The sequence below is a fragment of the Meleagris gallopavo genome, chromosome 20, assembly GCF_905368555.1.
Source record: "Meleagris gallopavo chromosome 20, MGAL_WU_HG_1.1, whole genome shotgun sequence".
In the NCBI taxonomy this organism is placed as follows: domain Eukaryota; kingdom Metazoa; phylum Chordata; class Aves; order Galliformes; family Phasianidae; genus Meleagris; species Meleagris gallopavo.
The window spans coordinates 98,648-124,570 of NC_139423.1; the positions used below are offsets into that span (position 1 = coordinate 98,648).

The window sequence follows — 25,923 nt, forward strand, 5'->3', positions numbered from 1 at the left end:
TGCAACACAAATAAATTGGACTCAAAAGCTTCTACTTACCTGCCTGCATATACATATGCAAAGCTCCTCTTTCTTTTTTTCTTTTCCTAGGAAGAAGAACATAAATTACTTACCACACTACAGTTGCTGTACACTATAGGATATTATTTTTCTCTCATCTCACTTGTCTTAGCTCTCCTTATACTTTCTTTACTCAGGTTAGTATGAAATTGCATGCATTTTTAAGTATAAAACACAATATCCACATTGCTGTTTTTGCATAGTTAGATTTCTTATTTCTGATGTAAGTTATGGAGGAAATTCCTGTATAAAATCAATCGATGCCAACAATATGACTATAATGGTATTTTTTGTTGTTGCTTTCTTTGAATTAAATATACTCCAGAGGATTTATACATTTTCTTCCCCACAGAAAACTTCACTGCACAAGAAACTACATCCATATGAATTTATTTGCATCTTTCATCTTGCGTGCCACAGCCATTCTTATTAAAGACAGTGTACTCCACAGGATTTACTCCAAAAGACCAAATGATGAAACTGGATGGATATTATACCTCAGTCCTGAGGTAACTTCTTAATTTGTTGCTAATAGTAAATGTATAATCCCAGTGGCCATAACAGTTACCAATATAGAAGTTTGCCATATAGCTCCAAGTTTTAAGGTGTTTGTTAGTTGAGATTCAAATCTCAGGCAGTCTGGAAAAACTGGGTTCATAAATTATAATGCACTCATTAAAAAAACAACAAATATACTAAAAAAAAATCTATAGTTATGTTTAGATACTTCTACTTAAGCAGAACAGTTTTTTCACACTTGTAGCATTAGGAAGAATTCAATACAGTTATTCAGCGCTTACATAAGAACTCTTGCATTTATTCATTTTAGGTATGCATAGCAAAATGCAATGTACACAAATACTGCATTTAACACTATGCTTCCAAACAATGCATTTACTGTGAAAGTACATGAAGGGGAAAACAGTTCAAAGGCTTTTCAGTACTAGGAAAATGTGCAAATTTTCAGAGTCAGTATTGAACACAACAGTCATTGCAGAGTTATTTTCATAGAATCCCATATGGTTGAATTGAAAGGGACTTCACAGCCTCCCCAGCCCCATCCCTGCCATGTGGATTGGCTCTCCCCCCATCTCAGGCCCATCCATGGTTTTTGGGCATCTCCAAGGATGGGGAACCCACAACTCTCAGGGCAGCAGTGCCAGGACCTCATCACTTCTGGGTGAAGAATTTCCTCTTAGTAGCTAACCTAAATCTCTCCACTTTCAATTTAAAACCATTGCCCTTGCGCTGCCGCTATCAGACCATGTAAAAATGGGTCTCTCTCCTGTTTATAATCTCCCTTTAAATACTGAAGAGCCTCAGTAAGGTCTCTTTGAAGCCTTCCCTTCTCCAGGCTGAACAAGATGAACTCCCTCGGCCTTTCTCCATAGGAGATGTGCTCCAGCCCCCTGAGCATTTCCATGGCCATTGTCTGGACCAACTCCAACAGATCTGCATCCTTCTGCTGGGGGCCCCAGGCCTGGGCATGTGCTCCAGGTGGGGCCTCACAAGGACAGAATAGTTCTGCTGATCTGCTTGTATACCAGGAATACTTATCTTCTAGTAAACAATGAAATTAATACTCCTCAGTACTTCCCCTTGTTCCCAAGAATCAACTCCTGGCATGAACTCTGAGTTGTTTTCAGAAACATAGTGCATCCTGTGTTGGAAAGGATCCACAAGGATCATAGAATCGTAGAACTATAGAATGGCTTGGGTTGGAGGAACTCTTAAAGATCATCTAATTCCAGCTTCTCTGCAATGGGAAATCATCAAATCCAGCTCTTGATTCCACACTATTCTAATATCAATTCATATTCCAACATTTCACCAAATGCTTTTTGAACTCTGGTTCTACCCCTTTTTTCTCCAAAGGCAGAGACAAATCCAACCTAACTGCATCACACGTTTACCTCTATTCCCAGGAAGTCCAGATCTCCCAAAATAACAGCAGCTTAGAATCTTGAATTACATATGACTGAAATACATACGTATCACAGCCACATACTGGTTTTAAAATGATTGCTGAAGTAACAAGGAAAAATCAGGATTTGTCAGAGTTTTTGTGTATTACAGTGGTTCCTGGTCTTTCATTCCTACAGATTTTAATCATTTGCAGAACTGCTCAGTTTTTCATGCACTATTTTGTTGGAGCAAATTATTTTTGGCTATTAGTAGAAGGAATTTATCTGCATACGTTATTGATTACTGCTGTGTTCTCAGAAAGAAGACTGCTGCAGACATATATAGTGATAGGATGGGGTGAGTACCTATTCTTGATTCGGTGGTATTTTTTCAAGTCATTAGTGAATATTTGGTAATGAAAAGAGGAAAAAAGGTTTTATTTTTGTTCTGAAACCAGCATTTCTCAATAGAAGTATACTAGAAGTGATGTGTTAGTTGCAGCTCAGTTTGAGTTGCAGATAGAGGTAATATCTTGGTTTACCTGAAAACAATAGCCTAATAGAATGAGAAGAAAATTTACTACATTAGGTAACATTCTCTACCAGTGTAGAATATTAAAGCATTATCAGCACCTTCAGTTTCTTCATTTGAATTAGAGCATCTATGTGGTCAAGATATCTACACATTAAACGCTTTGCTTTTATGTATTCACTTTCTGAGCTCAGCAAAACTTCCTGAAGCTCTAAAGTGTGCTTTAAATTAGAGGACTGTTCAAAACACTACACGATTCAGATCCTGTATTTCAGGTATTTTTCATGGAAGAAAGACAACATAAAGGCAGTATGTATGCAGTTAAAAGCATTTTAACAATGTTGTGTAAATTATTTTCTCTTTTTCTTTTTTCATACGAGTAGCGCATAACTGGACAGTCTTGTTTGTTGCTCACTTACCATAATTCTGTATACAGCCTGAACAAAAGGAAAAGTCAAGATTTCCTAATTCCCAATAATGATCTAAAATCTACCCATACAACTTGAAAGTCTTAGAAAGTTTTTTATGAAGATTTAAAAATATAATCTTAGACAATGTGTAGGTTTGGTACAGGACTGATTCATAGCTGATGGAGTGACCTGAGGAGGATGATAGGCTGGATGGCCATAAGAATATCTGCTGATCATAAAGCTTTAATCAGTGTACAGATTTACTAGCTCACTCACACCATTTAATTTACTTTTTCAAATGTAAAATTGCATATCCAGTACTGTAGGATACATATATATCTGTATATGCATATATGAATGTATATATATACGTGTATATATATATTTAAAACAAGAAAAAGAAAAAAAATGTAGTAAGGAAAATTATTTATAAAGGATTAAGCTGTAGTGGATGACTATGTAGTTAAAAATAAATTATTCCATATTTTCTCTGCTTTATTGCGTACTAAAATCTCTACCCAGGATAAAGAGGTAAATCTTAAAAATCTGTTTAGACTCAAACAAAGAAAAACAAATAAAATGTCAGCTAGGATCGAAATTATAATAATTACAATTGGGATGGAAAAAAAAAACATTTAAAAATGCTAAAAATAAATTTTTGTTTATTGTTATAAAGGCTGTTGTTATAAATTCCTTGTCAATTTGACAGTAGTTTACATCATTCAGTTCCAGATGTCTAAAATTGTACAAGACTGTAATAATCACAGGCAATTGAGACAAGTTCCTTTTACTTCTTTTTGGTACTTGTGCTATCTCTTGCTATTTTGAATAAGAATTGTGTAGCATCTAAGAAACAAATATCCTTTTGGAATAATTTCTAGAATTAAGTGAATTTCAGTTAAGGCCACGTTTCCTGTGTTTATGAATGTATTTATTAAATAAATACACATATATTTATGAAATAGGAACCATTCCTATAGAAAAATACCAATTCCTTAATCAAGATTCAAAACAGGGTTTCAGCATAAACTGGGAAATTTTACTGAACTAACACACATCAGTTCCTTTTGCTAAACAAATATACTGCTCCTTAAAGTATGTATTGATCTCTAATGCTAAACTAGATTATATCTTAAGGTTAGTCTATCTGGTAGAGAGAGGGACTCATTTTATCTAACCAAGTTAAATTTATGTGGGTAATATCTACATTCTTCCTAGAACTAAAAGAAGAAGACAAGAAGGAACAGAACTGTAGAGATCATCTGGTCTCATCACATTGCTAGACATAGTGAGCACTGTCCAGACAAATTTATTTTTGTATGGAAATCTGTTTTATTTATTTTTAATAAAACGGTTTTCCAAAAAGAACCTCTGCTTCTTAAAACAAACAAACAAGCAAACAAACAACCCCCCAAAACAAATAAACAAAAAACAAACAAAAAATCCACACCAAAACTTCACTGAAAATGACCACTTTTGGTGTTTCATTGGAAAGTTTGAATTTTCCTATGTCCTAAGCCCTTTCCTCAAAACGGCACCTGCTTCAAATTTACATGAGTTTGCTCAAAACCAGTAGAGTTCTGATTATTTGAAGGAATGGAAATGCCACTACTTGTTTGTGTGCGCATTTCAGTGCTTGACTGCTCTAACTGTGAAGAATATTTTCCTTATATCTGATATGAACTTTGCCTGCTACAGCTCTTTCTTCTTTTCTACCACTCTTTTGCTGTGCACCTCCTGCTCCATGTGCTTCTGCTATCGTTAGTATTGAAGACAGCAGTTAGGCTTCCTCTTAAACTTTTCTTCTTAAGGCTGAAGACATTTAGTTCTATTAGTCTCTTCTACGTGATGCACTACAGGTCCCAGTAGCCTTGGTGGCCTCTGCTGGAGTATTCGTATTTCTTTTAGTTTATCTACATCAGAGACTTAGAAAATTTAGGCTGATCAGCAGTGTTTATGTATTTATGTATGTGCACACGATTTGCACACTGAAAATGTGATATTCAATTATACAATGAATTTCTTATTTTCTTTGAGGTGCAAATGGGGAGAAACAGGAAGAGGTTGATTTCTGTACAACATCTAAGTAGAATGCTGAAAATCATATTGCACCAGGGTCCATAGTAGTGTGTCTTTATTTTGTATGAATCATTCTGCAAGCTTGGCTGTAATAACTTTTTTTTCTTACAGTTGTTCCTATTCTGTTTGTCGCCCCCTGGGGAATAAGCAGATCAAAACTGGAGAACACAGGGTAGGTTACTAGGCTAAACTATCTTAGAATACTGGTTTTCAGTTTGCTTATTTTTTTCCAGAAGCTTTTGACAATAACTGACAAAACTATTGACTACTGGATTATATTAAGATTATACAGCACATAATAAGACTTGCTAGATTTTAAAGGTTCATTTTATTGTTTTCACATTTAACTACTGGAAAATTCATTGATTCAATTATACATATCAATTATACAAATCAAGAAGGAAAATGAACATTTACTGTTTCTCAAATGAAAACCATTGTATCTATTTTTCACACATGTGAGGCAATTTTCCTGTACAAACATCTTCCCTGAGAGTGTCTTATCAAGAAAAGGAGACCAGTGCTTACCCTGAAGACCATCTTTGGTTTGAGTTTTATTAACATCCAGTGCCAGATTGGAAAAAAATATTAGTTACAGTAGATAATGACAAAATCTGATATTCACAAAAAGTTGAACTTAAATGAACGTATTCTGTGTGAATTAATTGCTGAGGGTAACTTGCGTTGGTAGCCATCAATTTTCTAATTTTCTGGTCTTCAATTTTCTACTTGGGTCACATAGACTTGGTTTTTCATATCAGATTTATTTTCTTTTATTCTCTTTTCTTATTTGTCGTTCCTAAAGAGTTTTGTTTGGAATAACCATATGCTTATTAGGCAACAACATCAGGAACCGAATTACAGTCTCATAGAATTAGAGGTTATACAGGCCTTAAATGACAAGCCCTTGTCCCACAGGTTTACAGCAAGCTAATTGGCAAAAAAAGAATCACAGAATCATGAAATGGCTATGGGTTGGGAGGGATGTCAATGATCATCCATTTCTACCCCCTGATGTAGGCAGGGTTGCCAACCACTAGATCAAGCAGCAGATAATGAATATGTGCACTGGACAAATCAGAAGTGTAGAGGAGAAAAGGAGACATTTTCCTGCTGACAGGAAGATAGCCAGTGCTACACTCATCTACAAAAAGTGCGTGTGAAACCCAGGAAACTATAGACATATTATTCTAACCTCAGTTCCTGGAAAAGCTATGGAGATCATCCTGGGAGATGTGAAAGGCAGCTTAAGCTGCTATAGCTACAAAGCTATTATCAGGCATAGTCCACATGGATTCATTAAGTGAAACTATTACCTTAGTGGTTTCATCTCCTTCTGTGATAAAGTATTCTGCTTGGTGGATGCAGGGAAAGCAGTGAACATGATCTTTCTGGATTTTAGTAAGGCTGTTGATACTGTTCCTTATGGCTTCCTTCTAGAATAATTGTCCAACTGTGAGATAAACAGGTAGACACAACACTAGGTGATGAATTGGCATAATGCTAGAGGTCACAGTGTTGAACTGAATGGGGCTATGGTGGATAGTCACTAGTAGAGCTCCCCAGACCTCAATTTTTATCAGTGATCTGAATGCAAGAGTGCAGTGCATCATCAGCAAGTGTGCTAATGAGTCTAAAGTGGGAGGATTTGTTAGCCCTCCGGAGGGACAAGTAGCCTTGCAGAGAGATTTACATAAGTTGATCATCAATGTCACGAAATTCAAGAAAAGCAAGTGCCAGGCTCTGTGCCTGAGACAGAATAATGCCAGACACATTTATGGACTGGGAGATGAATGTCCAGAGAACACCCTGCAGAAAGAGACCTAGAGGTGCTGGTCGATAGCAGGCTCAATGTGCATCATGCCAACAGTATGCCTTGGCAGCCAAAAGGACAAACTGCATTTGGGGGTGCATTAAACGCATTTTAGCCAGCCAGAGATAATTCTCCCATTATATTTAGTGTTAGTGTAGTCTCACCTTGCATATTGTGTACAGTTCTGCTCTTCACAATATAAAAGGATATAAAGGTTCTTGAAAGCATCAAGAGGAGGGCAACAAAGGTAAAAGAGCTGGAAGGCATGTCCTCTGAAAAGTAGCTGAGGACACTTAGATTGTCTGTTTTGGAGAGAAGGAGGCCAAGAGGTGACCTCATTGTTATCCACAACTCCATGAGGAGGAGAAACAGAGGGAGGTGCTGGGCTCTGCTCCCTGTTAACTGTGTTGGTGGGGATTTCAGACTGGATATTTGGCAAAATTTCTTTAACTGTGATGATGGTCGAGCAATAGAACAGGTTTCTGAGAGATGTGGTTTGTGCCCCATGCCTATCAATGTTTGTGATGCATTTGGATAATGCACTCAATAAGATACTTTAACTTTTGCTTAGCCCAGAAGCAATCAGGCAGTTGGATTTGATCTCTGAACGTCCTTTCCAACTGAACTATTCTGTTCCATTCACAGTCTGTATGCATACTTCTTAGTTAGTTCAGAAGTTACAATTCAGGTTTACTCTTTTCCAGTTCATGGTTTTAGATGACTAAATTTGGGTAAGATGTGTCCCACTGTGAAGTTTCAGTGCCACTTGCAGTCGTAGTGTAGATCCAAAGGCAGAATTCACCAGATAGTTTTGATGTTTGCAGCCTATGGAAACGTCTCTCAAAATTCTAGTAGGAAGATCTTCACAAAATGTACAGTTGTTTGTTATACTCTTCACAGTTTAATTCAATTTCTCTTGAATACCACCTAGAAGTTTAAACTTAGTCAAGTTTCCTTTGAAATATGTAAATGCGTTATTTAAGCTTTCTTACTTATTTCCATGAAAACAATATAATATTTTTTTAAATTACCTTGCAGGTGCTGGGGAACAAATGAACACATGGGAATATGGTGGATCATTCGAGGACCGATGTTGTTTTCCATTGCAGTAAGAACTATTTTATCTGTTCCTCGCATGATGGCTGCATCAAAAGTAACATCTCTTATTTTATCACATTGGCCCCTCATGCATGAAAAAGTGTTCCATAGCTGCAAATTTACTCAATCAAATAGCATTACAGTGTTCTTTGTATCTGTTGTAATTTCCATGGAAATAAATAGGAAGCATTACTTTCAGAGAATCCTATATAGCATACACAACTTTATCTATCGTGATCCTTTCTATAAATGTAATCCAATTGTTGTATTAGAGGAGATGAGGCAGAAAAGATTGTAAATGAGATTTCTTACTTGCTGTCAGTGCACACAGCTTCACATTATAAATCTGTAAGCAAGAAAATTTTCAGTGTCAGCCTCTCAGCTGTGTATCTATGCAGTGACTTCTGCAGTGCTCTGCACAAACTAACACAAAACCCACTAGTACCTGCTTCTTGTATTTTTACCATTCGTTATTCAGTGAACAGGTTACTTAGGACAGTACTACCATGTGGTGAGCAACTATAGAGTATGTCGTACAATAACAAGGATACAAAGAAGTAGCAACAAAAAATATTGATGGTCATAGGGAGAAAGCATTCATCTAAACAAGCACCAGAATAATGTAAAAAAATGTAGTAAGGCATAACAAGACTAAGATATGTTTTCAAAAAAAGTTTAAACCTGAAATTGGGTGGTAATGAAGACAGCATGATCAGAACAATTCCTGAGGATATGATTACAAACACAGAATTCTGATGAGTGACAGTTAGGTAAGTCCCCAGAACAACTTACATTTCCACAGAGTCAACAAGGCATAAAAAAGATTAGAAGAATAGATGATTTGATCAGCATCCTGCTAATTTGTCTAGCAAATATTGTAGAGAAGAAATCCACTTTACTTATGCTAGGACTGCTCAGACTGTGATACTGAGGAACTGATGCATGTGGAAAGAAGGGTATAATTTTCTGTCATGCTGTAGTAGAGATGTAGCAATTAAGACTTTAGAGAAGAAGCAGTGGACTGTTTTGCTTCTACTGAGCTGGAAAGAAGCACATGAGAGAGAAAGGGGATGTAGCTGGGACTGAGCTGTGAAGCAGAGTGGCACACTTAATAAGCAGTCAACAAGAAGTAAAAAATTTGATGGGCAACAGAACTCTCTCTGTCTCTCAAAAGGCAGTGGAGAGAAGAGCCAGAAAAGAAAGAATCGTATCATAGAATCATCAAAGAATCATAGAGCAGAACTGCCCCAAATCTAATGGAGGGATCACGATCGACAAAGTCCAGAACTTCAGATCCAGAGGGGATCTAAACTAATAAATAATCAATATGTATTTTCTTTCAAGGTTAATTTTGGCATTTTCTTAAAAATTCTGAGGATGTTGATTTCCAAACTAAAAGCCCAGCAAATGAGCTTTCATGACTACAAATACAGGTATGTAATACATAACAAGAAACCCTAGTCCTTTTTATTTTCACAGCATCAGAATGTTCCCATCATGTCCTTGCAGATTACACACTTACCTACCCACCACTGCCAATGTAAAATATATTCAGAATAAGATATACAGAAGCCAGCTGGGAAAACAGGCTCCGCAAATAATATCTTATCTGAGTGATAAAGATAGGTCATTATCTGTGTGTTAAACTCCTCAAGGAGTTTAAAATGCAGTATGGATTCTTCTCTCGGGTGTCCAGAATGCACATAAAATAGCCTTGACTGGGGTCACTTCTTTTTTCTGTGATTGTGACAAAGAGCCCTCAAAAGAAGAAATATTCAGAAGATCTATGAAATGTTCCTAGTTTCCTTGGTCACCAGCACCTACCTGTTTTTCACAGACACATGCACCGTGCAAACTTACTGAGTTTGCCCCTCTCCATCAAGATCATTGATTAAAATGTTCAATAAAATTGGCCACAGTACTGAGCCCTGAGGAACACCACTTGTGACTGGTTGCCAACCACATTTAACTCTATTCAAAGTGACCCTTTGTGCCCAGCCATCCAGCTGGGCTAGCCATCCATTCAAACTATGAGCAGTCAGTTCTTCCAGGAGAAGCGTGTGGGATACAATATCAAATGGCTTGCAAAAGTCCAAGTAAACAATATCTACAGCTTTTCCCTCATGCACTAAGCAGGCCATCTTATTATAGAAGATCAGGCTAGTCAAGAAGGACTTGACTTTCATAAACACATGCTGACTGTGTCTGATCACTTGGTTGTCCTGTACATGCTTTGTGATTTCACCCAAGATGTTCTGCTTCATGACTTTCTCTGCACAGATGTCACACTGACAGGTGTGTTAATCCCCCAGCCCTCCTTCCTCCCTTCTTACAGGTGAACATCACATTTGTCAATATCTAGCGAACTGAGACCACCCTAGTTAGCTGGGCAATCATTTATGGAATCATTTCCGTGTAGATCCACTTTCAATTTTGCACTAAGGATGTTGAGAAATACCATAGTTAAATATTTTCTTTTTAAGACTGGCAAGATCTACACTTGTGCTGATTCCATTGCTGGGGATCCATGAGTTTATATTTTCCTTCATCACTGATGAACAAGTGGAAGGATTTCCAAGACACGTAAGACTTTTCATTCAGCTGACAATGAGTTCATTTCATGTAAGTACTGTTTTGCAAGTTCTTTTTAGGTGTTACATATCCACCACCTATATATGTTGCTTATCTGTAGATTCCACAGGCATATAGCATCCTTTTAAAATAGTTTACTGTGGCCTATAATGTCTTTAAATATACAGTAGAGATGATAAAAAATACATGGAGTGTTCAAAACATGGTGACCCCAAAGTCCAAAAAAAGGAGTCTGATGTTATCAGACAGAGTATAACCTGTGTTCTCTGATAGTAAGTGACAAATCTCTGACCTGAAAGCAGAATAAAACCAGCCTATTTTAAGTAGTGTTTCATGTAAATTAATTCTTAAAAAACACTGGGCAGAATTTTATTACAATTTTAAAGTGACCTCTTGATTTTGTATTAAGGAGAAGCAGGTTGGACCTGGATTCATGTTTTTCAGCAAATTTTGTATATTCAGCATATGTGTCAAATACACCACAGTGATTATGTCATATCACATAATAAGAAAAGAAAAAAAAGAAAAATAAGAGAAAATGGGCACAATACCTGGAGATACAAGGAACAGTTTCACTCCATTTTGAGTAATCATACACTTGACCATACAACGGACAGTAAACCTGAGATGGTCCTTCCATTTTGGCTTTTTCCAAAAGGAGTTGAACTTGGACTACATGTCATCTGAAGTAGTTTGGTGAGAAGAGATACAGACCTGAAGAGTAAAATGACAGTCAGTATAGTTAAAGCATTTTCTGTGAGGATAAGCATCGGGGTGGGAGATAGAATTTAATATGACTATCAGGCTGATGTTCTTAGGCAAGTATGTTGAAGACAAATGTAGCACATGAACCTTGTCAGATTCCCTGACTCACGTGAGTCATGAGCCATGTGCTGCTCAGCAGCTGTAATCGAGGCACTTCCATAAATGCCTTCAGGAAAACTCAGAGAGTTTGGATATTTTATTTGAGCAAAAACATACATATAGACTTCAAGGCACTTACGTATTCTAGGACACCACATTTCATATGTAGGCATCAGAGATGTCATCCATGATGCCTTTTTAAGAGCTACAATTTGGAGTTTAAGTATAAACTAAAAAAGAGTGGGTTTCTGTGATTCATCTCCAGTGAATTCAGTGAACAGGTATCAGTAAAAAAAGTCCACTTTGGCACACCAGACCCCTGATCACTGCACTTGTCTGGAAAGTGGAGTCAGCACTGGGGAAGTGCCCCAGGAAAGCTTGCAAAGAATTGTTTTCTCCTGTTCAAGCACAGTTGTCTAAGACAGCAACCAAATCTGCAAAATGAGCTGAGAGGAAGGAGGATAAAAAAGTATCAGAATCTATGCCTAAGTGGTACAAGCAGCCAGCTGAGAAAGAGATACTTTGAGGCTTTGGTATTTGCCCCTGAGTGCTGATAACATTCACGAACATAACTAGAAACTTAAAAAGAAAGAAAGAAAAAAAAAAGCTATTAAAGAATCAATATTTAGAAAATCTCAGCACTTGCCTTAGCCATCCTAGAATCATAGAATTGTTTAGGTTGGATGGGACCCTTTGAGGTCATCTAGTCCAGTTCCCCTGCAATGAACAGGGACATCTTTAGCTTGGATCTTTGAGTCTCCTTAGCTTGGAGGAGACAGAGAGGTGATCTCAATGTTTCTAACTATGTAAAGGGTGAGTGTCATGAGGATGGAGCCAGGCTCTTCTCAGTGACATCCAATGATAGGACAAGGGGCAGTGGGTGCAAGCTGGAACACAGGAGGTTCTACATAAAAATGAGAAAAAAAGCTCTTCACGGTGAGGGTAACAGAGCATTGGAACAGGCTGCCCAGAGAGGCTGTGGGGTTTCCTTCTCTGGAGACATTCAAAACTGCCTGGACAGCTTCCTCTGTGACCTGGTGCTTCTGCTCCAGCAGGGGGATTGCACCAGATGCTCTTGCATGGTCCCTTCCAATTCCTAACATACTGTAATTCTGTGATCTATAGCTAGGTCAGATTGCTCAGAGTGCCATCCAGCCTGACCTTGGAAGTCTCCAGGAATGGGGCAGCCACCTCTCTGTGCAACCTTTGCTAGTGACTCACCTCTTTATCATAAAAAATTTTTTCCTTATATTCAATCTAAATCTCTCTTTTAGTTTGAAACTATTTTCCCCTTGTCCCATCACAAAAGATCCTCCTCAAGAGTATGTCTCCTTCTTTCTTATGACCCCCCTTTAGATACAGGCCACTCTCAGGTCTCTCTTGTCCTATCCCTGGTGGTATTCAAGGCCAGGTTGGATGGGGCCTTGGGCAGCCTGGTCTAGTATTAGATATGGAGGTTGGTGTCTGCCTGTGGCACAGGGGTTGGAGCTTCATGATCCTTGATGTCCCTTCCAACCCAAGCCATTCTATGATTCTATGATTCTCCCTGGAGCCTTCTCTTCTCCAGGCTGCACAGCCCCAGCGCTCTCAGCCTGTCCTTACAGGGGAGGTGCTCTATCCCTGAGATCATTTTTGTGGTCCTCCTCTAGACGTGCTCTAACAGTTCGACATCTCTTCTGTACTCAGGACTCCACATCTGGACACAGTTCTCCAGATGAAGTCACACCAGCACAGAGCAGAGGGGGAGGATCCCCTCCCCTCCCAACTGGTCATGCTGCTTTGGATGCAGCCCAGGCACATGACTGGCTCATGTCTAGCTTGCCATCCATCAATACCCCCAGGTCCTTTTTGGCAGGGCTGTGCTCCATCCTTTTGTCCCCCAGATTGTTCTGGTAGTGGACATTGCCACAACCCAGGTGCAACACGTTGCGCTCATATTTGTCAAACCTCCTGAGGTTCTCCTGGGCCCACTGCTCAGCCTGTCTGGGTCTCTTGTGGATAGCATCCCATCCCTCAGGCGTGTTGACTGCACCACACAGCTTGATGTCATCCATGAACTGTCTGAGGGTACACTCAATCCCTCTGTTGATGTCGTTGATGAAGATATCAACCAATACACCGGAGGGACACCACTTGTCATTGATTCCATCCAGACCACCACTCTCTGGTTACATGCTCAAACTTTCCCAAGTAAAGAAAGACCTTTGCTGCTGTCTCCTGAGAGAACTAGGCAATTCACAATATACCAAAAATTATTCAGATGAATGAAAATGTGGTTCATTCCTGTGATACCCCTCTTGAAATGTCTGTGCATCAAACTTTTCTACTGAAAAAATATTATCAGTCCTCATCCAAAGTTTGGCTCCATTTCCATAAAGGATGAATATGTTCATAATAACTGCAAAGTGACAATATGGCCTCCTAGATGTAAACTTGTAAGGTACAAAACTTGTGAAAAAACTTACAGAGCAAAGAGAAGATTGTCAGTGTACATACATGGGTGGAACAGATAGATAGGCAGCATCTGCAGGCAAAAAATATTTCTCACCTATACAATCAATGGAGTGTTTTAAAGATGTTTATGCACTTGACTCCCTTCCAGTTTTCCGCCTTAGTAGTGAGTAAATATGCACCAACTTAAAGCAGTGAAGGCATAAGTATAGTGCTGGTAGCTCTGCACACTTATATCCTGGGCAGCAAACTTGAAGGTGTAAAGAAAGCATGCTTCATTATAGAGGTTAATGCTAAATAGTCCAAATTCCACAGCTAGCCATTACTGAAAATGAATAGTGAATCTCACCACTCTCACCATCACTTACGCACAACTGCACTCGTGTTTATGGTAACTTTATTCCGCAGTTTAGAAAGGCTAAGGAATGGACATATCAGTCACTGCGCTGCTGTATGCATCAATCCATGTTATACAAAGTTGCTGAGTATTGATTTTTTACATGTAGCACTCCAATTTAACTACCTTTCCAGGTAGTTTGAGGAACCGGGGTGCTCAGCATGGAGAAGGCTCCATGGAGACCTCACTGTGGAATTCCAGAACTTCAGGGAAGCTGATAAACAGGAAGGAGAGAGACTTTTTACATAGTCTGATAGTGATAGGACAAGGAGGAATGGTTTTAAACTAAAAGAAGGGAGATGTAGGTTAGATATGAGGAGGAAATTCTTTACCTAGAGGCAGAGAGGCCACAGCACTGCTGCTAGCCTGAGCTGGGGGCAGCCAGCCCATGGCAGGAGGGTCAGGGGGGCTTACAACCTTACAACCATTGCATGATTTATTCAACACTCTTGCCCTGCCTTACCTTTCAGCCTTAATAATCTCAGTGATACAACACATCAGCGTCCAGGTCTTCAGTCTTTAATGAGGTGCCCGGGAATTCTTCAGGCCAGAAGTCCTTCTTGCTCACTAACTCAGTCCTTTTGCTGCCTTTGGTAGCCTGAAATATGAAGGCATCAAAGCACAGTTCCTAGAATTTATTGTAATCTTAATTTTCAATCTGTATGTATGCTCCAGTGCCCTGGTGTATGAATCAGTGCTTTGACAGTGCAATTTGAGCCTCTAATGAAAAATTTCCACTTGAGCAGAAAAATGTCCAGGCAGGAAGAAGGGAATTCATGTGGAACCATCCCCCTAAGAGGACTGTTTGATATGGTGTTGAAGTGTATGTTAGACATATCCTTACTTGGAGAGGTTGCAGGGACTAGTGTTATTTTAAGCAACATAATCATTTTAAATGAATTTTTTATTGGACAAGGAAGCATGATATAGAGGACAGCTTACTCAACCCTGCCAAAAAGCACAAACTTCGTTCTATTTAGAGGAAGGTGCACGTGCTCTGCTGTATGACAAGCTTTAGAAGCAAAACTTCTTTTCAGAATACCCAGAAATCTTGGGTGATGTTTATTGTAGATTGTCATTTTTAGCCACAGCATTATTTGCTAAGGGATTAGTGAAAAAACATATAAACTGTACCCAATTACATTTGTTTAGTCTGTAAATCTCCTCAGTAGTTTTAAAACTCAGTTAAGCTGTTTTGTTAAAGAGCCACCTCTGGATCTTCCCTGGAGTCTTTAACTTAAACATTTTCAAAAAGCACAACAAAAGCAATACAGAAATCAGGATATAAAATGAACAGCAAATACAAATAACCACCTTCTGATGTCATTTTACAGTGTTTCTGTGCATCATTCTGTGCTTTAATTCACATGGGGGTTGATAAACCTCCATTCAACACAGAGATGCCACCAGTACTCACAAAGCCTTCTCCTGTTCAGGCGACTACTTGCCATGTCTCTTAGCAGCACCAAATACAGTCCCTATTTCTGCTAGTGAGTTTCCATGGTGTAAGAGATTAGAGACACATGGCATTTGTGTCCAATGAGAGAACAATCTTCAGATGAAGAAGTTCTGCAAAAAAAGCTCTTTTTTCATATGTAGTTCTGCATAAAATCTGCTTTTTAAAGCCAACTTGTATTTAATCAACATAAACTCTCTCTGTGGAACAATATTCAGATTTATTTTTTCATAATACTGTGAGATAATTCAGATGCAGAGAATCATTTGAAAGTTACACTGACAAAGGATATGTCAGAAGCACATAGATCTTGTAACCACTATCCAGGTGAAGCATGAAAGATGATAGAATTAAAATATTCACAAAAAGCACTTGCAATTGGTTTTTCTCCTGCCCTTACACACCTGGCATGACAGAGAGGGGGTTTTCTTCATACTTACTGAACACATGCTTAGGGAATTACTGGCTCTAACTTCTTCAGGATTGTTAGAAAATTCCTTGTAGGTTCAAACTGCTATTAGTCAATGGTAGACATCATAAAAATATTAAAGCTGCTGTGAATTTCATTGTAAATCTGAGAAAAACAGAAATATTTCTGGGAGGGGGAAAGAAAAAGTATGAATGCGAAAAAGAATGATATCAATTTTATTACATATTTAATATTGAGTTCTGACATGCATTTCAGTTTGTTTTACCATGTCTAGGAACAGGAACTGCACTATAACAGTGATAGTCTGAAAAAAAGAACTATGTGGTAGTAAAATACAGATTAAACGTAAGAACAGATAGGGTTGCAGAGCCTCCATTCTTCAGCATCTGCATCAAAACACTTACAAATGTGCCCTACATTTGCTAAGGCATCACACAAAAATAAATTGATGAGTACTTGATAACAGTGATAAATTAAGATGGATAACTAGTTTGCATTCTGAAAATTAGATAGCACTGCATGTTTGTAGTGCCATCTCTACACTAAACCTTCAGATAACTAACTTTTCCTTCTTACTGTTTGTCTCCTACAGGGTTTTTTTGTAGCAGTTTTATATTGCTTTGCAAATGGAGAGGTAAGAGATGGCGATATAAGTTTTTGGTTAATTAATTAAACATATTATTGACACCAAGAAGGATGAAAACACTGACTAGGTCTGGTTATTGGAGAGCATACTTACATCTTTTAAAGCTTATGTAATTGTTTTGTATAAAGAAAGCAAGACTTCTCATATTCAAATGGATTCAAATGCAAAGTATTTTCAGTTAAGCTTGTGTTAATATATGGCACTATGGAGGTATAGATACCCTACAACATGAAATATCACTGAATGCTTATGGTCAACCCCCTGAACCCCACTCCTTTACACAGATGAAATCCCAGATTATATCCTTGGCCAGGCTAAACCCTACAGTCTAGGTAAAGCTGCAAAATCTGGCATGCTTACATGGTAAAAAGCAACAAGCTGAAAAATCAGTTTCATGTGTGCACTGCAAAGAATATCTCTGAATTTGAGGTGAAGGTAGTTCTTGACTGGAGGTTGTTTTCCACTAAGCCTCAAGGGTCAGTTTGAGGGTTTTGTTTGCGCCATGCCAGAACTGAGACAGATCATTAATGGTTGTTGTGCAAGGAGGTGCCAGTAGAGAAATCACAGAACAAATCACAAGGGACCTCGGGAGAATCCCAGTCCAATCTCTTGTTCAGTGCATTGTGGAGATGGAATTCAGAGAAGGTAGGTCATGGCTTTGTCTAGCAGGGCTTTGAAAACCATAAAGTGCAGAGGTTCTGCCACCTCTCCTGTCCTCTGCTCTAGTGCTTCCCTGCTATCAGCAGGAACTATCTTTTCCATAGCTCCAGGTAGAACATCTCCTATTTCAATTCATGACAACTATCTCCCGCATCAAAAAACACCTCAGTAGAGTACCTAGCTCCAAATCCCCCACAATCTCCTCAGAGGCTACATTCAGAACTCCACTGAAGCCTTCCTCCTCTGCAGAATGAACAAGTCCTACTCATGCAGCCTCTCCTCAAAGTGCAAATGCTCCAACACTGTTCCCTACTGAAAAGTCCAAGCTTATCACCATATTTGTTACACTGAGGGGCCCAATATCAGATACAGTGTTCACATTGAGTAAAGGAGTATAGCCACTTAATCTCCTTATCTGCAGCCCAGTTTACTGGAGGCCTTCATCGCAGCCACAGCTGCATGCAGTCTTGGCATGGCCACACCAGCCCATTACAGGCCGCCTCCGGAAATGAGGCTTGTGTAGGCTTAGGAATTCATGTCACAATTTTAAATATTTTCTAAGTTGAAGCTTTCTGTTTATACCTCCCTTATAGTCAGCCTGGGTGCAGCTGATGTGGTATACACTGCACTTGTACTGTGTATACTGTGGTATACTGACACTTGTACACGACTCTGAACATCTTTTTAAAGGCAAAAAAATGATATGAGCTGTATCGAAAATGTAGGGCATGCACTCCTAATATTTAACCAAGAAACCTGGAACAACTTCCAAATTACTGTCAAAGACCTGGTGCTCGTCTGCAGCATAGGAGAACTTGTCCAACATTTATGAAGGGCACAGAACTACTAGCAACACTCATCAGCAGTTGCCAAACATTCTGACGGTTGAAGTGGGGGCTGCTCCTCTGCATGGGCTCTGAGGCCTGATTTCCATCTGCAGAGCTGAGCTGGGGTCGGGGCAGGGAAAAACAGGACATTGAGTGTTGGGGATTTAAGGCAGGCTGCCAAATTAAAAAAAAAACAGCAAAACAAACCCGATCTCCAAGCATAACACTCTGGAAAAGCCACACAGTCCTCATTTCCACAGCCCTTGGGGTTTTCCTCCTCTTCACTTCATCAGGCTGTAAACATGGAAGGCACTTGAGCTCTCCCCTCACACAATCAGGGTCACAATACATCAAATTACAGAGAGGGATTCAGGCACTGGAAAAACTTCCCTGAGTTTGAGTGAAGAGGGTGGGAGCCTGAAGGCTCCCTTAGCAAACAAGCCCATTTCTGCACTACAAGGACCATCATAGCTGCAAGGTGATTCCAAAGGGACAAGACACTCAGCACTTCTGCAGTCCCTCTCCTTTAATTGCCAGTGTTTGGATGAGTGCACTGCTGGGCTGGCATAAGACATCACCTGTTTTCTCCTCCCCTCAGGTAAAAGCAGAACTCCACAAGCAGTGGTCCCGCTTCTTGCTGGCAGAACCCTTTGGTCGTAAACTCTGCTTTCTTGGGCAAAACATCAAATACCTCAGGAAATGTTCACAGAAAGAGAAAAAACAGCACCTCAGCAGCAACCACTTGTGCCTGGAGGTGAATGAGCCCTGGGGCGTGAAGCTACAGCAGTTGCTGGCAAAGCAGAGGGCAGTTCCATGCACAGAGCAAGACCGTGCACTTCCATCTCGTCTGCGGGCAAGTGTGTCAGACAGCAGTGAAGGAGAAGTGACCACTGGAGAGACAACTGAGGAGGTGGTCTTTGAAGAAAGTGAGATCTAGAAAGAAGTCCACCAGGACAGCACCTTCCAACAGCCACAGTATTTCAAAAGATCATCTTCTTTCATCTCCAGGCTGCACAGATCTCTGTGATGTGCAATGCAGAGAGAAAGCAGTCCTACTTCTTACAGCCTCAGCTGTATCACCTCAACTGCCTGTGAAAAATTTGAACGTTCCTAACCCGTGTGGCTGGGGAGGAACAGGTGCATCAAAAAATCCTTTGGGTTGGCCAATAGAGATAATAACATGCTGAAAGGGATGTACACAGGGGAGCAGGATGTATGCTGGAAATGAACAGACTGGTCATTTTCCCCCCCATCAGCTTCATCCATACATGTCCTATTCACACAACAAAGTTGTTTGTTGTTTGGTTTTCTCTTTTATAGTTGCGTTTCATAAATAGAGACCGAGAGATTTTTCTATCTGCAGATTGAAATAATCCCTCATCTCAAACAAACAAACAAACAAAACAAAACAACAAAACAAAACAAAAAAACCATCTAGCTCCAGGTTAACCCAAATGCATTTTATTTAAGCAACACAATATGGTTGGGATGAAGCAAATTTTGGCTTGGATGCTTAAGCTTCTTCCCTTATGATCTAGTGCTAGAAATGCCTATATGAACTGACAGATCAAAAAGTATTTGTTCTTTTTTAAATAACCAAATGAAAAATTTTGACAGAAGTATTTTAGTTTTCACTATTTTTTGGCACAAACCACAAACATTCTGATACATCTGCACATTAAATTACCCTACCTGTCCTGAAGATATGCGTTATGACTGACCTAAATAACAAAACAGATCAGTGGGCAGTGCTGCTTCCACCTTCCCCGAGGTACCCAGCATGGATAGTGGATATCTGATTGTGTCTGCATCGAAAGATGATTGTGAAATTTATCCACTAGTATTTAAAAAGAGTCATGTTGAAATTTTCACTGTCATACACAGTGTACCTGGGGACCTGAGGAATTCAAGTTTGTTAATATCTATCTGATGAGCCAGCCTGCAGACTTGCCAACACAAGCCATGTGGCATACTGAAAGGAGAAAGAAAAAGGCAAAATAATGATTAGCAAATAATATTTATCTATAATATAAATCTATGCTCCAGGCACACACACTGTAATCACTGAGCCAGCAGCAAGTTATATAGCATTTGTTATGATTATCTCCTGTACTTTGCTGGCAGACACTTTGAATGTTTGCAGATGTAATAAAACACAGCAGATGTCCCCTAAGCAAAGTTTAGATCTGCCTGTGGGCTCTGTTCTCCCATTTTTCCTTCTCCCCACCAGGTGCCAACACTGCAGCTGGCCTTCCCTGCCCTTGCTTCTCCCCACAGTGCTGCTCTGTCCCCAGACCTCTGCTAACACCTTTAGAAATGGCACTTTTTGGAGAGAAGTGGCCTGTATCTTCGTTACGTTGTTTGAGCAGATTCACTTTGTGTAGATTATAAAACTTACCAATGTTACCTGCTGTGATATACTGCTTTTGTGCAGAGGTCAGATAAGTTCACTGAGGAGTGCCAGATCAAGAACACATTTGATCAAATTTCTGGTACTTTTCAAAAAAGTGTTTCTTTTACAGTTTTATCAAAGTTAAAAATTTAGTCTCTTTAGTGTATGTAGATAACATATTATTAAAAAGTAAATATTTGATAAATATGAAAATATATTCTCATTTTTTAAAGGCTTTTTTTATAAAATGTCTGTTTTGCTTATATCATTTTAATGCAATGAATTACAGGCACCCAGCACTACATATCTGCTGATGTCTTCTCAAATTTAAAGATTTACTTCTTCCAGAGATATTGTTTATGCTATTAAAAAGCCTTCAGCAGTTTAGAATGCATTTTACAGAGGTGATAAAAAATGTGAACAGTGTAAGAAACTTATAGTATCTCAGTAAAGTACCTTTTTACTATAGAGTGTTTCTGTTTCCATTTCAAATCTTCACAAATCCTATGCTGTGCTAAGCAAGTTGGAGTACATTCATAGTCAGTTCCAAAGTCACACAGAACAGCTGCGAGATGCAACTGCTGTAAGCCATGTCATTGCAATTATCTTCAGGAAATTAAGTGGGAGCTGCCACACCATCAGGCCATGTCTGTCAACTCAGCTTCTTCTTGTATCATGTGCATCGCATTCAATGGTTATTTTCTCCCATCACAAATAAATTCATTTCAGCATTTAAAAGGGGATTATAACAGGAGGGGAATCAACTTTTTACAAGGGTAGGCAGTGATAGGACAAGGGGAAATGGTATTAAGCTCAAGAAGGGAAGGTTTAGGTTGGATGTCAATGGGAAGTTCTTCACAGATAAAGTAGTGAGGTGCTGGAACAGGCTGCCCAGAAAGGCTGTGGATGTTCTGTCCCTGGAAGTGTTCAAGCCCAGGTTGGATGGGCCCTGGGCAGCCTGGTCTACTACCAGATCTGGAGGTTGGTGACCTTGCCTGCAGCAGGGGGGATGGAACTTGATGATCCTTGTGGTCCCTTCAACCCAAGGCATTCTGTGATTCTAAAATTCTGTTTTACCCCATTCGGTTTTCTTTATTTCTCTGGAAAACAACACTGATTTTATGCTCAGCAGAATCTGCAGACAACAGCAACGGTCTTGGGCTTCTCACCATCCCTCCAGGAGTGCCCTCTTCCTTTTGCATAGCTGAGTCTCTCTGGGGCTGACTGAGATTTCTGTCTACACAACAACCCTTTTAAACTCCTGATTTTACAATGTTCCATTCCTCACAGCAAGATTCCTTCCCTGCCTGGAGAACCTTATTATTGCCAAAGACGAGACATGACTTGCAGGGATTCTGCAATCCAACTTCATCAGGCCCTAACCACGGGCACCACATGGACCGTATCAGTGGCAGAGATGAAACAGGCTGCAAGAGTGATTCTGGCTTCTTTCTTCCCTTTCACTTCTCACATCCAGATGCTTCTTCCTCTCCTCTGTGCTTCAGGGCTGGTTCTTAGGTCTCTCTGTAGAGTGCTTTGGGATTGCAGTCTCATTTGCAGCCTAAAAAGTTTTCCCTCATTTTCACACATTTGAGTATCATTCAAAGCTTCACAATAGATGAGGTCACAAGGAGTAACTGCCTTAATTTTCTTCTTGATCAACACAATAAATTGCACTGTAATTGCTTTGAGATTTGCACAGCAGGAGACGTTGCTTTCTACCTCCCACTCTTTTACAACCCAAGAAGTCATGTGCCAGATGTCAGCCTCCATGTATGAAGTTTATAAAACACTATCTTCCACTCCTATCCAACCTCCCGTCACCCGCACCAGCAGGGTCACAGAGCTGCTGTGCTTCGTAGGGCTCAGCACCTACAGAACTACCCTGGAGGGTTCCCAACAGCTGACCTTGGCATCCTGAATTGTCACACTGGCAGGCAGCTGCTCTGCACCACACGGCCACTCCAGCAAAACTTGTATGGATCTTGCTAGGGGGATGGTTTAGAGGGCTCTCACCCTTAGCAGCTTTTGTTGCTGCCTTGCAGCACCACTCATCTGCCAGACAGCAGCTGAGAGGTTCTCCCTGCAGCTCTGGAGTGCTCTTGGCTTTTTAATCCCTTGTTACTCTTCTTGAATGTGCTAAGGGGGACTTCGGGATATATTAAATGTGGAAATCCCCTGCAGTCAGGGCATCCAGGAGAGCATACTGAGACTGCTCCTGCAGCTTTGCACAAGGTGGGGGTGGGGATATGGCCCTGGTAGGGCTAGAGTGAGAGCAAGAAAAGCAGCAGATAAGACTGAAGTGCTGGAAATGAAGAGTGAAATGTGGAAGGGATTTATGTGATTGAATTCTTCAAGAACAGCAGATGTGTGATAACAAAGCAGTGTTCAGAGGGTAAGGGTGCAGGAGTGGAGAGGGAGAGGTGGCAGCTGAAGTAATTTGGGGAATAACTGGAATTCAAGGAAGAGAAGAGAAGGCTGGATGGGAAGATGCCACTGGATGAAAAATACTTTGAAAAGCAAATGATTGGGGCAGGCAGGGAGGAATACGGCAGTGAGCCGTTTCAGACTGTGGGACCCCAAAAGGCAAATAACAGTCTTCTCCATACCAGCATTATGACAACAAACTAACTTGGAGAGCAGGCAACATCACTGTGCTTTGCAGCTGTTTTCTTCAAAATGCCATGGGAAGTTTATATGAATTCAGAAATGAACTCACGGGAGAAAACATTTGGAAGAGAAAGAATCAAAATGCATTTCAGTATAAAGCTTTCATCTCACACCCTTCTCTGAGAAACCAGTACTTTCTGGTCATTGTCCAAGCCAAGATACTGGGCTGTATAGTTTTGGCATGGTACAAATTTTTATTTACTTTCACCTTAAATACTTTACAATCCAGCAATATTTCCCCCTTCATATATGTTTGCCAGAAAGTGTAGGGGCAGTAAAAACAGTTCCTGAAGCCTGAACCTGTGAGCAGAGGATGACTGCAACCACATTGCAGAGGTTAGCTTAAATATATGTAAGCAGCTGATTCAGAAAAAGCATTCTCGTCTCTTCCAGCGAGCAGAAGCAAATGACACTTAAAGCATTTTCTAAGTCTACAAAAAATCATAGGTCTGTAAATACGATGACTATAATTTATGCTGTAGCTGCGGGAGACTGGGTGTCCGCTTGTCAGCTTTATAAAACAGGAAGTCAAATTAAATTGGAGCTAGAAGTTCTCATCTACTTTCAGGGACCCAAAGGGAAAAAAAGAACATAAACAGAGCATGCAGTGTAACCAGCGAATCTGAACTGTTTGTCTCTATAATAAATACTTCACAAGTGCATGCTTGTAATTTTTTCTTTTATTTGTATAAGGGCTGAGACAGTAATTTAGACAAGAAAGATTCTTTGAGTAAGAAATGTGACATTAGTATGTTTATGGTTTGACTCCAGATGGAAGAGCCTGAATCCCAAAATTTCATTAGTGTATGGTCAGATTCAGTGTAAGGCCTACAAACAGCCCTCTCAGGGCCATTGTGTCTTGACCTTTAGTTCAGAATTTGCAATAGTATTTAAGGAAACCATGCAAGAGCGATGGTAGTTGGCACCTGTATAGCAAACCTGGAAAGAATACTAGAGCTGTGTTAAAACAGTTACATTAATTTTGCACGTTTTGCTTTTAAGGGCCTTATTAACGGCATGTGTCAGTAAAGCCTCACTAACACCTTCAGCCTATTTTGTGTTCAGAGGAAGTTTTCTGTACTTCATTTGACTTCCAGCATTAGTTATGACTGCTCCTGCTCTATGATCTTCTATGAATTCCTCCACGAGCACTGCAAATCACAGTGGGCATCTCTGCCTGCCTGCAACCTGACTTGTTTCTCTGTCCATTGTAAGCTCTGCAGAACAGAGTTGTCTCCTCTTGCGCTTATCCAGTGACCAACAGGTGGATGAAAACAGGTGAATTCTGGGAGATTGACTTTTTATACAGTCTGACAGTGATAGGACAAGTTTTAAACTAGAAGAGGGGAGATTCAGGTTGGATGTGTGGAGGAAAATCTTTACTCAGAGGGCGGTGAGGCCCTGGCACTGCTGCCCAGAGAGCTGTAGGTGCCCCATCCCTGGAGGTGCCCTGGATGGGCCCTGGGCAGCCTGAGCTGGAGAGGCAACTAGCCCATGGTAGGGGCAGTCTGGGGGCTCTGAGATCCCTTCCAACCCAACCATGTTGAATGGCTTTTGTCCTCCACCCAGCAGGCAAAGGTGTTGAGTGTGTTGGTGTTTCCAAGACTGTAGCTCTCAGTGATACAAAAACTGGTTATCCCTTCTCCCAAGCTGCAAGCTATGGCCTAGCCTTTCAGAAAATACTCGTGTTGATCCACCATTGCTCTACCCTGGAAGACTTTAACTGATGTACCTCTGCATGAAAAAAAAAACAAAGGATTTGGAGATTAAGGCTGAGCCGCAGTACTGGAAATACAGTATGCAATGCAGCTGACAGTGTGGTGTTGCCCTCTGCTGATCATACCACACATCAAGGTCGTACAGAAAAGGATGCTGTTAGAAACATCTCCTTTTTCCATTCCAAGTCAGGATACACAGCAAGACTATAAATTTTGGCAGAGCGAGGATGAGTCAATATGACAACGCCAGATATTAACGAGCAGGCAGTTGACACGTGTGGCTTGTTGTGTTTCCAGCTCTGTGTCTGCACATGCTCCATCACCAGTCCTGACAACAGAGCTGGTGATCTCAGCACAGCTGCAGCTTCCTCAGTCTGAAATACAGTAAGGCAAAAAGACACACTGACATCCAGTGTAAAGGACAGAAAGACGCATTCCAAAAATCAAAACCTGCAATTTTAGAGGCAGAAATGGTCCTGAATTGTGAGGGAGAGTTGAAGGGTTCCCCGGGTATTCCCAGGGCTCCCCTCCGGTAGCAAGCTGCTTGTAGGGAACTATCTGTGGGAAATCTATGCTGGGCATATCACCTCCAATTTAAAAATAAACACCTAGCAGCAGTTTCCTCTGTGCTCACAAAAATTCTCAGAACTTTGTTGGGTCTTTTTTCTTCAGTGGGGCCAGTAGTTCAAAGCTGCCCCTGAAGGGGCTGGGCACATTCCACCTGGGCACATGCCCAGACACAGCAGCACAGAAAGCACGCTGTTCTCAAGTTGACTCACAATTAAACTGCTCTGAAATTCTACCTTCAGTAAGACCGAGACCGAAGGGCACAGGAACCATGCACAAACAGAACAAAGGGGAAGAGCAGCACCCAGAGCAAGACCTGGTTCAAACCTCTGGAGTGTGTGCAGCTCCAATTTACAT

General features: G+C 40.3%; 3 protein-coding genes across 8 annotated transcripts in view; 1 reads left to right on the plus strand and 2 right to left on the minus strand.

Annotated features, from left to right (window-relative positions):
* The window catches only part of GSG1L2 (GSG1 like 2), a 51,962-nt gene extending 36,253 nt beyond the window's left edge, over positions 1 to 15,709 (minus strand). Inside the window, exons 1-3 of the mRNA XM_085240174.1 lie at positions 14,664 to 15,709; positions 11,040 to 11,202; positions 40 to 86 (exon numbers count right to left, since the gene is read on the minus strand). Of these exons, the coding sequence (XP_085096300.1) occupies positions 40 to 86; positions 11,040 to 11,128 (136 nt within the window). The 5' untranslated portion in view covers positions 11,129 to 11,202; positions 14,664 to 15,709. The remainder of the gene's footprint in view (positions 1 to 39; positions 87 to 11,039; positions 11,203 to 14,663) is intronic.
* The window catches only part of GLP2R (glucagon like peptide 2 receptor), a 33,973-nt gene extending 14,817 nt beyond the window's left edge, over positions 1 to 19,156 (plus strand). Inside the window, exons 5-13 of the mRNA XM_010721176.4 lie at positions 91 to 197; positions 413 to 569; positions 2,163 to 2,322; positions 5,097 to 5,157; positions 7,837 to 7,906; positions 9,241 to 9,329; positions 10,380 to 10,518; positions 16,679 to 16,720; positions 18,818 to 19,156. Coding sequence (XP_010719478.3) covers positions 91 to 197; positions 413 to 569; positions 2,163 to 2,322; positions 5,097 to 5,157; positions 7,837 to 7,906; positions 9,241 to 9,329; positions 10,380 to 10,518; positions 16,679 to 16,720; positions 18,818 to 19,156 — 1,164 coding nt within the window. The remainder of the gene's footprint in view (positions 1 to 90; positions 198 to 412; positions 570 to 2,162; positions 2,323 to 5,096; positions 5,158 to 7,836; positions 7,907 to 9,240; positions 9,330 to 10,379; positions 10,519 to 16,678; positions 16,721 to 18,817) is intronic.
* The window catches only part of GAS7 (growth arrest specific 7), a 120,829-nt gene continuing 110,763 nt past the window's right edge, over positions 15,858 to 25,923 (minus strand). For all 6 annotated transcript variants that reach the window (XM_085240173.1, XM_085240166.1, XM_085240165.1 and 3 more), the window contains one exon: positions 15,858 to 25,373. In XM_085240173.1, coding sequence (XP_085096299.1) covers positions 25,131 to 25,373 — 243 coding nt within the window. In that variant the 3' untranslated portion in view covers positions 15,858 to 25,130. The remainder of the gene's footprint in view (positions 25,374 to 25,923) is intronic.